Below are 12,953 nucleotides of genomic sequence, written 5' to 3'. Positions count from 1 at the left end.
GCAAATTTATATTGTTGTACGAATAAAATGTGTGATATCAATAACATTTCTCTAAAATTTTTCATTCTTATTATAGTTAATCTAATTGTTTTTTAGAATGGATTGCATTGATCGGTCGAACCAGTTAAAATAATATTCATTTTTAAATTAAGCGCGGAACTAGGTCTCAAAATATAACAAACCAAAAAAATTAAATAAAAGGAAGAAGTAAGGAAATGGAAGAAGGTGTAAGGCCCCGTCACCGGTAACCCTACTTTCGTGTTGGATTTACTCATAAACGCAGTTCTAAATATCAGAGTTAATTAAAATATTCGCGGAATATAAAAGCTTTCATAAAACATTTCATAACAAACACGTCTTGTCTTAAAACATCATTTTGTCTTTCAAAATAAACGAAACATTAAACTTAAACGTCTTGAGTCTTCCGATGCCAGCTTCTTATTCAGTGCCACGTGTCTCCTCAAGCGAGCTGCCTCATCCTACTCACCTGCGTGCATACTAAAAGTCAGCTACGCTGAGTGAGTTCTAGTTAATCATACACTATACAATACACATAAACTTATATTCTTTCATTCATACTTTCTTTTGTATTAACTTACTTTCATATCTTACATTATAAAGAGCATTACGCCCTACATTCCTCGAGTATTATTAGGGCTCGGTACCCTCCTTCCTTGAGTATTATTAGGGCTCGGTACCCTCCTTCCTCGAGTATTATTAGGGCTCGGTACCCTCCTTCCTCGAGTATTATTAGGGCTCGGTACCCTCTTTCCTCGAGTATTATTAGGGCTCGGTCCCTCTTTCCTCGAATATTAGTAGGGTTCGGTTCCCTAGTTCTCGAATATTAGTAGGGTTCGATTCCCTCTTCGTTACCATACAACCATCCTTTCCTTCTTTTATTAACTTTATCACATTCATACACATAAGCATACATATCATACTTACCTTATACTTAGCGTTACAACCTGACAGTACGTGCAATATCCGAAGATCGTTCACGTGCCACCAAGCAATCATTCATACATATCACATCATTCACATAAGGCATACACTTATCTCTTAGGATAAGCGTATTAACAAACATATCGAGTATGCACACAGCCCCGAAACATAACACATAAATGGGGCTAGAAACTCACCTGAACACGGTTACGTTCACCGTTAATCGTAATCCCTTTCTTCTGTTGTGCACGGCTGACTGTATAACAAGTATACATATCAATTAACTATCACTACTCATATCATCTTTCTAGTCTTAATTACTACCCACAACGAACGGGGGTCCGGGGGCAGCGCCCCTGGTAGCGGGGTCTAGGGGCGGCAGCCCCTAGCAGGGTCCAAGGGGCAGAGCCCCTGGCTGGGGTCGAGCTTAGCTTTAGGCGAAGTTGTCATCAGGCGAACTTAGCTTTAGGCGAAGTTGTCATCAGGCGAACTTAGCTTTAGGCGAAGTTGTCGTCAGGCGAACTTAGCTTTAGGCGAAGTTGTCGTCAGGCGAACTTAGCTTTAGGCGAAGTTGTCATCCGGCGAACTTAGCTTTGCAGGCGAAGTTCATCAGGCGAACTTAGCTTGCAGGCGAAGTTGTCGGCTGCAGCTACTGTTCGTTCTTAAATCCTTCGTTTCTTAACCAAATAACTCGATTTAGGTATCCACGGAATCGTCTGACCAGCGCCTACAAACCCCAACCATCAAATCGACCTAACATCGATGTTTAAAGGGTGCGATTTAGGCATATAGGTTACGGGTTCTTTTATCAATCGATTAACCCATCAAATCATAACCATTTTCAGTAAGTTTAGCCTTGTTGGATTCGTTTTTACCATACAAACACAGATCTATCATTTCTATACTAATCCAAACCTAAACGAACAAGTTCTCGATATAAACGTACCGTAAATGAGTCGAACTACGAACACGAGCTGGTGGTTCGTCATGACAATCTAGCACCAACAAGCTCGGGTCCTCGCCTTTGGATCTTGGTTCGGGTCGTGTGTGTTTTGGAGTGTGTGTTAGAGAATAAGATGGAAATGAATGATGGTTTAGGGTTTAGGGGATATTTATATCCCTTAAAGCCCATGGACCTAAGGCCCATTCTCATTTAACCCATCTCAATTAATCTAAGTCCATGATCCGTTCTTTACTCGATATTAATTTATTAATAACGCAAAATCACAAAACGTAACTTTCTTTATTCAACATTAAAATTTTAGGATGTTACAGAAGGAAATTCCATCCCACATTGGTGGAGGAAAGAAATGGAGAAAGAACCACCATAGTATAAATAGGTTTGTAAACTCTTGTTCCACATCGCTAGATTAACAAACTAGTGAGCTCTTTATAAGAAAGGAAATTTCTATGTTAATGTTCTTATAAGGCATATCACACCCAGTGGTCCTAGCGGAGGGTGCGAAGCACCCGTACGCGCACGGGCTCGGGCGAAGTGCGATGGGCGCAATGTGGCGCTTTGATGGCGCACTTTGCACTTCGCACGCTCGCATCGTCGCGAGCCGTCTTAGTATTTTTGTTGGAAATTAAAATAATAATAAAATAAAATAAAAATCCTTCCATCGCGTACCGTGACGTGAAGGTTACGCAGATGTGACACGTAGCCTGCCACGTGGCGTGCCACGTAGCAGGCCTAGGGCTGACTCGGCGAAGCTATAGATGCTTCGCGGTACGCGACGACTTCCTATTTATGGCCATCGCGTACCGTGATGGGGTCCAAAACCTGCTATAAATAGGTTGAGAATGGGACGTTTATTCCTTGCCCAGACCTCTTCTTTCTCTCTGAAATTTCACACACATATTAATACATATTAACGGTATAATACCCGAGTCGTAACGATACCCTATCCGATCGAAAGAAATATACACGAATCCGAAAGCTCTGCCTGTTAAGGTATGACATTGTGCCATCGTGTAAAGTTTCTACTCTCGTGATTATCGTTATGATTGTTGGTTTTATACTAATCTAGTGATACTACATTGTGTTTATCCTAGGTGCTTAATACCAGGAGGTTTTCTTTAATTGTAAACCTGCAAGGTAAGACATTCGAGTTTTTGTACCACTCACATTTGCGTGAGACAACTGTTTTTTCGACACTTCCTTGATAATTTCAAAACCTATAAAACTCATGGCAGATGGTCTAAATGTTTCAAATATATTTTTAAAAGTATTTTAAATACATTACAGTGATTAAGTCTCTGTAGACTTACGGGATGGTTACTACTGATATTGTGGGGTTTTGTATACAAGGCTTGCAAATGGGCTATTACACGTTACTTATTGGACAAGTGTTAGTCAATAAGTAATATGACCACAGTCATAGATACGGTCGAGTGACAAGTACCTTTCGGTAATTTGTAAGCATGCAGATGTAAAAACATCTTAATGCTGTAACTGTAAAATGGGTCATTTACAAATGAATGTACTCACCAGTATTTCTTGTTGATCAAACATTTTAAACATGTTTCAGGTGACTTGTTAAAGACAAAGGAATGACGCCTGCGGGCTTTCAGCTTAAATAAGTGGCTTGTGACCAGAATAAAGAAACGTGTTTTGTAAATTAGGGTTTAACCCTATAAAACTTTTGTTTGTATAAAAAGGGATTAAATTCCCGGTTTATCATAATAATAATCATGGTGTTTTTATAACTCTGATCATTTTTCCTAACTACGGTTCTGATGAAATTTTCCGCTGCAAAGTAATTTAATAAACACCGATACCACCAATCAATGTTCACGACTTCCCTCCCGGGGTATAGGGGTCGGGGGCTGTGACACAAAATTAAGGGGTGTATACACACAGACGCACACATGTGTATATATATACACACACACCAAACAATGTTGTGACAATAAAGTAAAAGAAACTAACTTTCTTTGTCTTTTGACAACCCTAAAATGCAATAAAAACTGCACTCTTTTGACAGAATAATATGCAGCAAAAACTGTAATTTTTAACAACATTATAAGGCGAAGCTGCACTTTAACAACATTAAAATACAACAAAAACGACACACTTTTGATAGCATAACATGCAGAAAAATTGCATTTTTTATAGTATTAAAGTGCAACGAAACTGCATTTGAAATATCCATTTTCAGGCTTCTTTTGGCCCATTTACTTTCTAGATGAGGAACCCTCTTGTTTTTTTAGTTATTCCACAACACACAGTCTAAATGCAATGCATTTGAGATGGTCTTATAGTAACATACAGAGACTTAGCTTCGATGAATGCACGCTAATGAGTGTCCCCGAATGTTGCTTGATAACTCTATGGATGAGACATTTTTTAAACATTAATAAGATATGCAAGCCAACCTTTGCTTCGCCACACGATTGGGACTCATATGGTTTTGTGCGAAATCTATTAGTTGAGTCCCCAACGCAGGATGTATACTAAAAGTATTGTGTGGACCAAAAAGTAAAGATGTAAGGGTAAAAAAATTCACCATTAAAGTTAATGAGCCAACAAATAAAATATGTGAAACAAACGTTGAGGGGCCAAAAAATATAAATGTGAAACTAGTGTGGCAATTCATACGCTATCGTGTGTTGCGATTATACTCGACCGTAATTCGGTCGGTGTTGGTTCCATTCGTATCGGCAAAAGTTACATGGCAAAAATTTCATCACCAAAGTTTAGTAGCCAACAAAATATATATGCGAAACATGAAAAACAAAAGTTGATGGGCAAAAAACGTATACATGTGAAACTAAAATTTGAGGGGCCAATAGCATATATATGTGAATCTTTTAAAGACTTTACGGTTCGGGTCATAGGTCTAAAAGGGTTAAGGTCGGAACAGGTTGATACAAAAAAGGTTAATCTGGTTCAGATTAGTCAAGACAAGTTCTGGTCGAAAGGGGTCAAGTCAAAGTGGATTTCAGGTTAGAACAATGCCGAGTCGGAACGAGTTACGCGCATACTATTGTGAGGTCACGCATATACGGGCAAAATAACAGGTTTTAAAAATATGGGTGTGCATGGTGCGATTCGGTGCGGTTTTGGGCTAAAACCGAACCGAAAACCAAGCTTTTGGATTTTCAAAACCGTCTGGTTTTGTTTTTTTGATTTTCGGTTTTCGGGTTTAGTGTGGTTTTGAATTCGGTTTTTTGGTTTTTCTACTCGTATTTTGGGCCAAAAAAGTTTGACCCAAGATATTGAATTGGGCTTAATATCTTTTTTAAATAATGATTAACAAAATATTGTTTATTTGTGCATGGAATATTAATAGCTAAAAAAGATGCCCACCTTTAAAATTAAAATGTCATAAATTCTATAGCAAACGTTAAATATAAAACAAATATTCAAATGGATAAAACATAAATAATTCAATCAAAAAGTAATTCAACATAAATAATGCACATTTAATAAAGTAATATTATTATTAATCACATGAAGAATTAAACAAATAGTTGTAAGTTGGTTCAGTTTTAACGGTTACAATTTGTTCAGTTCAGTTATTACGGTTTTGCAGTTTTTTGATTATTTCAGTTCGGTTCGATTTTTTTGGTTATTCACAAAACACAAAACCACACCAAAACCAATATTACGGTGTTAATAAATCTCATTACCGAACCGTCGGTTTCTAATTCGATTTGATTTTTTCCGGTTTAAAACCAGTTAAGCCCGTAACCGAACCGAACCATGTACACACCAATCCACACACTGAACACATTTGCCTTCAGTTTCTCAAAACAACCTTCATCTTCTCCATCAATCAAATCAATTCAAATCACATAACCTGCAAACCCTAACAATGAAGTTCCAAATCGAAGACATAACAGTCTACTTCCCATACGACCACATCTACCCCGAGCAACACGCCTACATGCTCGACCTCAAACGAGCCCTAGACGCACGCGGCCACTGCCTCCTCGAGATGCCAACCGGCACCGGCAAAACAATCGCCTTATTATCCCTAATCACCAGCTACACCCTCAGTAAACCATCTAATCCAGTCAAACTCATCTACTGCACTCGCACCGTCCACGAGATGGAGAAAACGTTAGCGGAGTTGAAACTGTTGTATAATTACCAGACCGAGTGTGTCGGTGAGAGTGCGAGGATGCTGGCGTTAGGTTTGTCGTCGAGGAAGAACTTGTGTGTGAATGAGAGTGTGGTTGGGAAGGAGAATAGGGATTCGGTGGATGCAGCGTGTAGGAGGTTGACGGCGAGCTGGATTCGGGCGGTGGCGGTGGAGGATAAGAGTGTGAAGACGTGTGACTGGTTTGAGAGGTTTGAGAGGGAGGGAGGGGAGGCCGTGTTGCCGCCGGGAGTGTATACGTTGCAGGTGTGTTGGTGTTTATGTTTATGTTAATGATAGTAATTGTTGGTATTAAGCGTTGAATTAGGTTAATGATCGTATTAGTTTGCACTGAAATTGAACAACTTATAGAGGTATTTGTTAGGATTAAGCATTGAATTACGTTCAACCTATGAATATGCACTGAAATTGTAACAACTGATAGAGATATTTGTTAGGTTTAATCGTTGAATTAACTATATGATTGTGATTTATTGCTTCCAACATGTGAACATGTATTGAATTTTGAGGGAGGGGAGGCCGTGTTGCCGCCGGGAGTGTATATGTTGCAGGTGTGTTGGTGTTTATGTTAATTATGGTGATTTGTTGCTTTTGAGATGTGAATTTGCATTGGAATTAGAAGAATTAAGTTAGGAATTGTTATGATTAAGCTTGAATTACCTTAATTATAGTGATATTGTTGCTTTTAGCATATAAGTATGCATTGAAATTGGAAGAATTAAGCTAGCAATTTTGTTATGATTAAGCATTGAATTTGCAATGAAATTGAAGCAGCTAGTAGAGATATTTGTATGATTAGCATTGAATTTGCAAGTAATTTGGTCGATTAGCTAAAAGTTTGTCATTCACCAGCCAACTAGTCTTGATTTTCTCAACACTGAACCTATGAAATGCACTGAAATTGAAACAACTATCACTAGAGATATTTGCTATGATTAAGCATTGAATTACCTAAGTGATTGTGATGTATTGCTTTCAGCCTATGAATTTGCACTGAAATTGGAGCAATTAAGCTAGTAATTGTTATATTTAAGCTTGAATTACTTTAATGATAATGATTTATTGCTTTTGACATGTGAATATGCACTGAAACTGGAACAATTAAGCTAGTAATAGTTAGTAATAAGCATTGAATTATCTTAATGATAGTTATTTGTTGCTTTCAGCATTTGAAAGATACACTGAAATTGAAACACTTGAGCTAGTATATGTACTGAAATTGAAATAACTATTAGAGATTTTTCATTAACGAAAGTGATGTATTGCTTTTAACGTATGAATATGCACTGAAATTGGAACAACTAAGGCAGTAATTGTTGTAATAGGCTTCAATTACCTTCAATCTGTGAATATACAATGAAATTGAAGCCACTTATAGAGATATTTGTTATGATTTAGCATTGAGTTACATTAATGATAGTGATTTGTTGCTTTTGGCATGTGAATGTGCACGAAAATTTAAGCTAGTAATTTTGTTATGATTAAGGTTGAATTACTTTCAATCTATGAATATGCCCTGAAATTGATACACCATATAGTAGATATTTGTTATGGTTAAGCATTGAATTACCTTAATGATAGTGATCTATTGCTTTTAACATATGAACTTGCACTTAAATCAGAGCTAGGTTAGTAATTATTATGATTAAGCTTGAATTACCTTCAATCTATGAATATGCATTGAAGCTGAAACAGTTGATAGAGATAATTGTTATGATTAAGCATTAAATGACCTTAATGATAATGATCTATTGCTTTTAACATATGAGTTTGTACTGAAATTGGAGCAATTAAGGTAGTAATTGTTATGATTAAGCTTGAACTATCTTCAACCTATGAATATGCACTTGGATGACTGTATATCTACCTTTAGCATATGATTATGCACTGAAATTGAAGTACCCAATTGTCTATTACTAAGCATTGCAGAGCAGTAGTATTAAATTTGTTTGAAAGAGTTATAATCGTTGTTTTCCTCTTGCTTTTTGTACTATGTTTCCCAGTTTTTTTAACCTGTTTCATTTATAGTTGGCTTGATTTAATCATTGTCTCACAAAGATTTCATTTTTTTGGCAGGATTTAAGAGTGTTTGGGAAGGAGAAAGGGTGGTGCCCATACTTTCTAGCAAGACATATGGTGCAATTTGCAAATGTGGTGATTTATAGTTACCAGTATTTACTTGATCCCAAGGTAGCTGGGATTATATCAAAGGAAATGCAGAGAGAATCTGTAGTGGTATTTGATGAGGCTCATAATATTGATAATGTGTGCATTGAGGCTCTGAGTGTTAGTGTAAGGAGGCAAACAATTGAAGGTGCAACCCGAAATATTAATAAGATGGCTCAGGAGATTAACAGGTATTTTTTAGGATAAATAATCATTTAGATCTAATTTTTGGGGGAAAGTGCATGCGGGATATCACAATTCACCTTGAGAAGATATATATGTTTTGCATGTTGGTGTATTATTGTTTTTAACTTTTTTTCAACTTGGTAGGAAGGTTTAAGGCCACTGATGCTGGTAGATTGCGTGCTGAATATAACCGCCTTGTTGAGGGTTTAGCACAAAGAGGGAACTTGCCAGGTAATTACATATTTATAGACCAAAATTATTAATTTTGTTCTTATTTTTGAGGGCCAAATGTTTTAAATGTGTCAATTTAAGGTAACCCACGTTCAAAAGTTCTATTTAAGGTAACTAACATTCAGAAGTTTTATTTAAGACCTTGATTATGTTCGTTTTTCGTGGCGTGGCATATAAAACTGGCTAACTTGAAAGATACCTTAAATATTCTTTTTGAAAGTTCTTGAAACACTGTTCTTTACATATAGCATGTTACGCTTTTATGAAGTTTGCACTTTGTGCATCATAATTTATGAGGTTTTTTCTTTTGATTTGTACAGTTGGTGACACCTGGCTTGCAAATCCTGCTTTACCTGATGACATTTTAAAGGAAGCAGTACCAGGAAACATACGTCGAGCAGAGCATTTTTTGTCAGTTTTACGCAGATTAGTGCAGTACTTGAAAGGGCGCTTGGAAACAGAAAATGTCGAAAAGGAGGGCCCACTTACATTTGTTAATGCTATAAATTCACATGTTGGAATTGACCAAAAAATGCTGAAGTTTTGCTATGATCGTCTCCACTCACTTATGCTAACTCTGGAAATAACTGATACCGATGAGTTTTTGCACGTTCAAACGATTTGTGACTTTGCAACACTTGTGGGGACTTACACTAGAGGTTTTTCAATCATAATTGAACCTTATGATGAGAGAATGCCTCATATTCCTGATCCCGTGTTGCAGGTATTTTATTTCGACCCCCTTTTCCAGTATTTATTTCATTTACATATTTAAACGATGAAATCCGTGAACAAATACAAGTTTATATCAGGATTATATAGTATTCTTTTGTGAAAAATACAATCTTTTTTGTATGCATTCTGTATTACTTAACAAGTATGATGATTGATTAATTTCCAAAACTGAAAACCGGTTATGTTTATGCGAGTTTCTTAAATTTTTATCTTTTTTAAATAATATATTTCCAGCTCAGCTGCCATGACGCATCTCTTGCAATAAAGCCCGTATTTGACCGATTTCAATCAGTTGTGATCACATCTGGAACCCTAAGTCCAATCAATCTCTATCCTCGACTTCTCAACTTCAATCCCGTGGTTAGTCGAAGCTTCACTATGTCGTTAACAAGGGATTGCATTTGCCCCATGGTTCTCTCACGAGGAAGGTAAAATAATTAACAATTTCATGTATCTTTCATTTCTTTATAGTTAACTTTTATAGATTTGATAAATTTGTCATGTGTTATTCCATCAATCTCAAAATAACTATCCACAAACAAAAACACACTCTTAATAACGTGCATATTATGCTGTTTTTTTTAAGTATGTGCTTACGAAGTAAATGTTGTTTATTTATTTATTTATTTATTTTATTATAGTGATCAGCTTCCAGTGAGCACAAAATTTGATTTGAGAAGTGATCCTGGAGTGGAGAGAAATTATGGAAGGCTGTTATTGGAAATGGTGTCGGTAGTTCCCGATGGAATTGTTTGCTTTTTTGTCAGTTACTCGTATATGGATGCAATAGTCAACAGTTGGAATGAAACAGGAATCTTGAAGGTGGCAATTTTGGCTCATTTCCTTGTAATTTTGACCCATTTTATGGAGAGCTTACTGACTTAAACTTATGTTGCAGGACATAATGCAAAGAAAATTAGTGTTTATTGAGACACAAGATGTTGTTGAAACAACCTTAGCATTAGACAACTATCGTAAAGCTTGCGATTGTGGTAGAGGTGCTGTCTTTTTCTCTGTTGCCAGGTAATTATGTAACTTAGTTTGATCAAGAGCTACAAAAGTTTTAGTTATATAAATTACTCGAAAGAATAGTAATTGGTTTAACTGTTGTTTCCGTGATCTATTATCACAGGGGGAAAGTGGCAGAAGGTATTGACTTTGACCGACATTACGGGAGACTTGTAATTATGTTTGGTGTTCCTTTCCAGTACACATTAAGCAAGTACGTAACTAAAGCGTTTATCTGCGTATCGAAAACACTTTTCTTCATCCTTAGGTTAAATCTTATAATTTTGGGCTTGCAGGATATTACTTACTCGGTTGGAGTATTTGCGGGAGACTTTTCAGATAAAAGAAGGCGACTTTTTGACTTTTGATGCATTGGTACTTTTTTATTTTACATTTTTACCCTGCTTGTTATTTTTTATTTTTTTTTGTCTGATGATGGTAATGCTAACAGAGACAAGCTGCTCAGTGTGTGGGACGAGTTATTCGTTCAAAGGCGGATTACGGAATGATGATATTTGCCGACAAAAGGTTTGTATGTTTGCTTGTTCGTTTTGTACATATATATAATTTTTGAGGTTGTAAACACTTGGTTTTATATCTATGTCACATGTAATATATGTAGATATACAAGACATGACAAACGATCCAAATTGCCTGGATGGATTTTGTCTCATCTGCGTGACGCACACCTTAACTTGAGTACAGATATGGCGGTTCATATAGCAAGAGAGGTAAATCTTTCAACCCGTTTGACCCATCGTCTAACTTAAATTAACAAGTTGATAAATGAAGCGGGTCGAATTCACCGAGGATCATTGTTCTGTGCTTGTAGTTTCTGCGGAAAATGGCACAGCCGTATGACAAAACTGGTGGTGGTGGAAAGAAAACCCTTCTTTCACAAGAAGATTTGGAGAAGATGAACGGTGCTGAAGGAATGATGTTTTGATGAAATGGATCGAGATGTGGAGTCGGTTCACTACTTGAACAGGTTTTGCTCGTTTTTATAATTTATTATCATTACCAGCCCGTTTCGGAAGGGTGGGTGTGTTGTATACATCATTTTCAGTCTTTATCGTTTACTCGGTTTATGAAACACATTTTTGTTTAATTTAAAAGCTCATTAGTTCCCACAAATTTTCAGTATTTTCACCTGTCAAAAGGGCATATGTAATCGACCAGCTAATCCCGAACCCATTTTGATCTGATTCAATATTTATTTTAAAACGACTTGTTTGATACGAACCCGTTTTAACCTGCTACCCGATCCACCTGCCCAATTGTATCAACCTTAGTGGTGACATACACTATCAGGAAGTTTGATGCTGGAACGGAAGCATTCAAATGGGTCATGACACTTTAGTTAATCAAAGACCGATAAACTGAACCATAGGTTCCAAGAACAAAGTTCTTCAATATAATATTCAACCAAAAACTAACTAAAACAATAAACCCTAACATCCAATTTATACTAAAGACTATCTTACTAAACAAGAAATATAAATATTAGGAAACTTGAATTTTAAACGAATAATAAAAGATATTAAAAATCCAAATGATGCAGGAGCATCCGGTCCATTAAGTTGGCCCGGTCCAACTGTTTATTTTTAGTTATAAATATGGCTGTTAGGTATTTTGTTAAATCAGGTGATTGATTTTAATAAAGAATTTGTAAGCTTTAAGCTTGTTTACCAAGTATTTCGGTTTGGGTTATTTTGATTATGATCAATTGTTCTTGAGCCATTTGAGTAAAGTCGTGGAATCGGTATCAAAGTTGACCATGATTTGAAATCTGTTGGCTGATATAAAGTAATTAAAAGGTATTGACAACATTTATGTTCCATCAGTCATATTAGTGGATGTGTATGATTGTATGGTGCACTTGATAAACATAACCTTATCCTAATCTGAAGTATGTATGCTTTATAATTTGACAAACTGATTGGAGCACTTGGATTTGCTTAAGTGTCTGTGTGGTGTCAACATTAAGCACTCGAGATTGACTCGTCAAAGTTTGAATCTAGCTCATATAATAAATAAGCTCAAGCCCAAGCTTTATATACCGAGCTTGACTAGGCCTACAAGCCTACATGAGCCTCTTATATATAAATAAAACAATTCTTTTTAACATATCAATCAATCAATCATACCCAGTAAAATCCCACCGACAGCAAAGCTATAAGTAGGGTCTGGGGAGGGTGGGATGTAGGCACACCGTACCTCTATCCAAAGGAATAAAGAGGTGGCTTCCAGAGAGACCCTCGGCTCTAAGTACATGTGTATGAAGCAAAATAAAGGAAATCAAAGTTTAACAGCTATATAAAAACTACTACTAATTATAATAATATTAATAATAATATTAATAATAAGATCACAGTTTAACAGCTATATAAAAGCTAATAATAATTATAATAATAACTGGTGTTACATATATAGTTATGGTAAGAATAACTAAATATTATGTTGTACAATATATAAGTTTATAATTACAAGTATGCCTACAAATATTCATGCATGTATGAAAATAAAATAATAAAAAAATTACCAAGTAATAAACTAGTCAAGCTCAAGCCAAGTTCG

General features: G+C 36.2%; 1 protein-coding gene across 1 annotated transcript; it reads left to right on the top strand.

The window, feature by feature from the left end:
* The first annotated feature begins 5,684 nt into the window (after positions 1–5,684).
* On the top strand, positions 5,685–11,617 carry LOC143571447 (general transcription and DNA repair factor IIH helicase subunit XPD-like). Its single transcript, XM_077056870.1, has 12 exons — positions 5,685–6,296; positions 8,127–8,407; positions 8,551–8,633; positions 8,954–9,357; positions 9,603–9,796; positions 10,010–10,190; positions 10,267–10,391; positions 10,501–10,590; positions 10,673–10,751; positions 10,828–10,904; positions 10,999–11,107; positions 11,209–11,617. The coding sequence occupies exons 1-12, from the start codon at positions 5,763–5,765 to the stop codon at positions 11,320–11,322; spliced, it is 2,271 nt and encodes a 756-aa protein (XP_076912985.1). The 5' UTR covers positions 5,685–5,762; the 3' UTR covers positions 11,323–11,617.
* Positions 11,618–12,953: the final 1,336 nt, after the last annotated feature.

This window comes from Bidens hawaiensis, unplaced genomic scaffold (assembly GCF_021521415.1).
Source record: "Bidens hawaiensis isolate Kalapana, Puna unplaced genomic scaffold, B.hawaiensis_p1.1 tig00025376_1, whole genome shotgun sequence".
NCBI classification, from domain to species: domain Eukaryota; kingdom Viridiplantae; phylum Streptophyta; class Magnoliopsida; order Asterales; family Asteraceae; genus Bidens; species Bidens hawaiensis.
This window is presented reverse-complemented; position numbering and strand designations above follow the sequence as displayed.

Excerpts from the sequence above, each read along its gene's own strand:
- LOC143571447 (XM_077056870.1), top strand. The coding sequence starts at position 5,763 with ATGAAGTTCCAAATCGAAGACATAACAGTCTACTTCCCATACGACCAC. Across the intron at positions 6,297-8,126 it reads CGGGAGTGTATACGTTGCAG|GATTTAAGAGTGTTTGGGAA; the intron begins GTGTGTTGGTGT and ends TTTTTTTGGCAG. Across the intron at positions 8,634-8,953 it reads ACAAAGAGGGAACTTGCCAG|TTGGTGACACCTGGCTTGCA; the intron begins GTAATTACATAT and ends TGATTTGTACAG.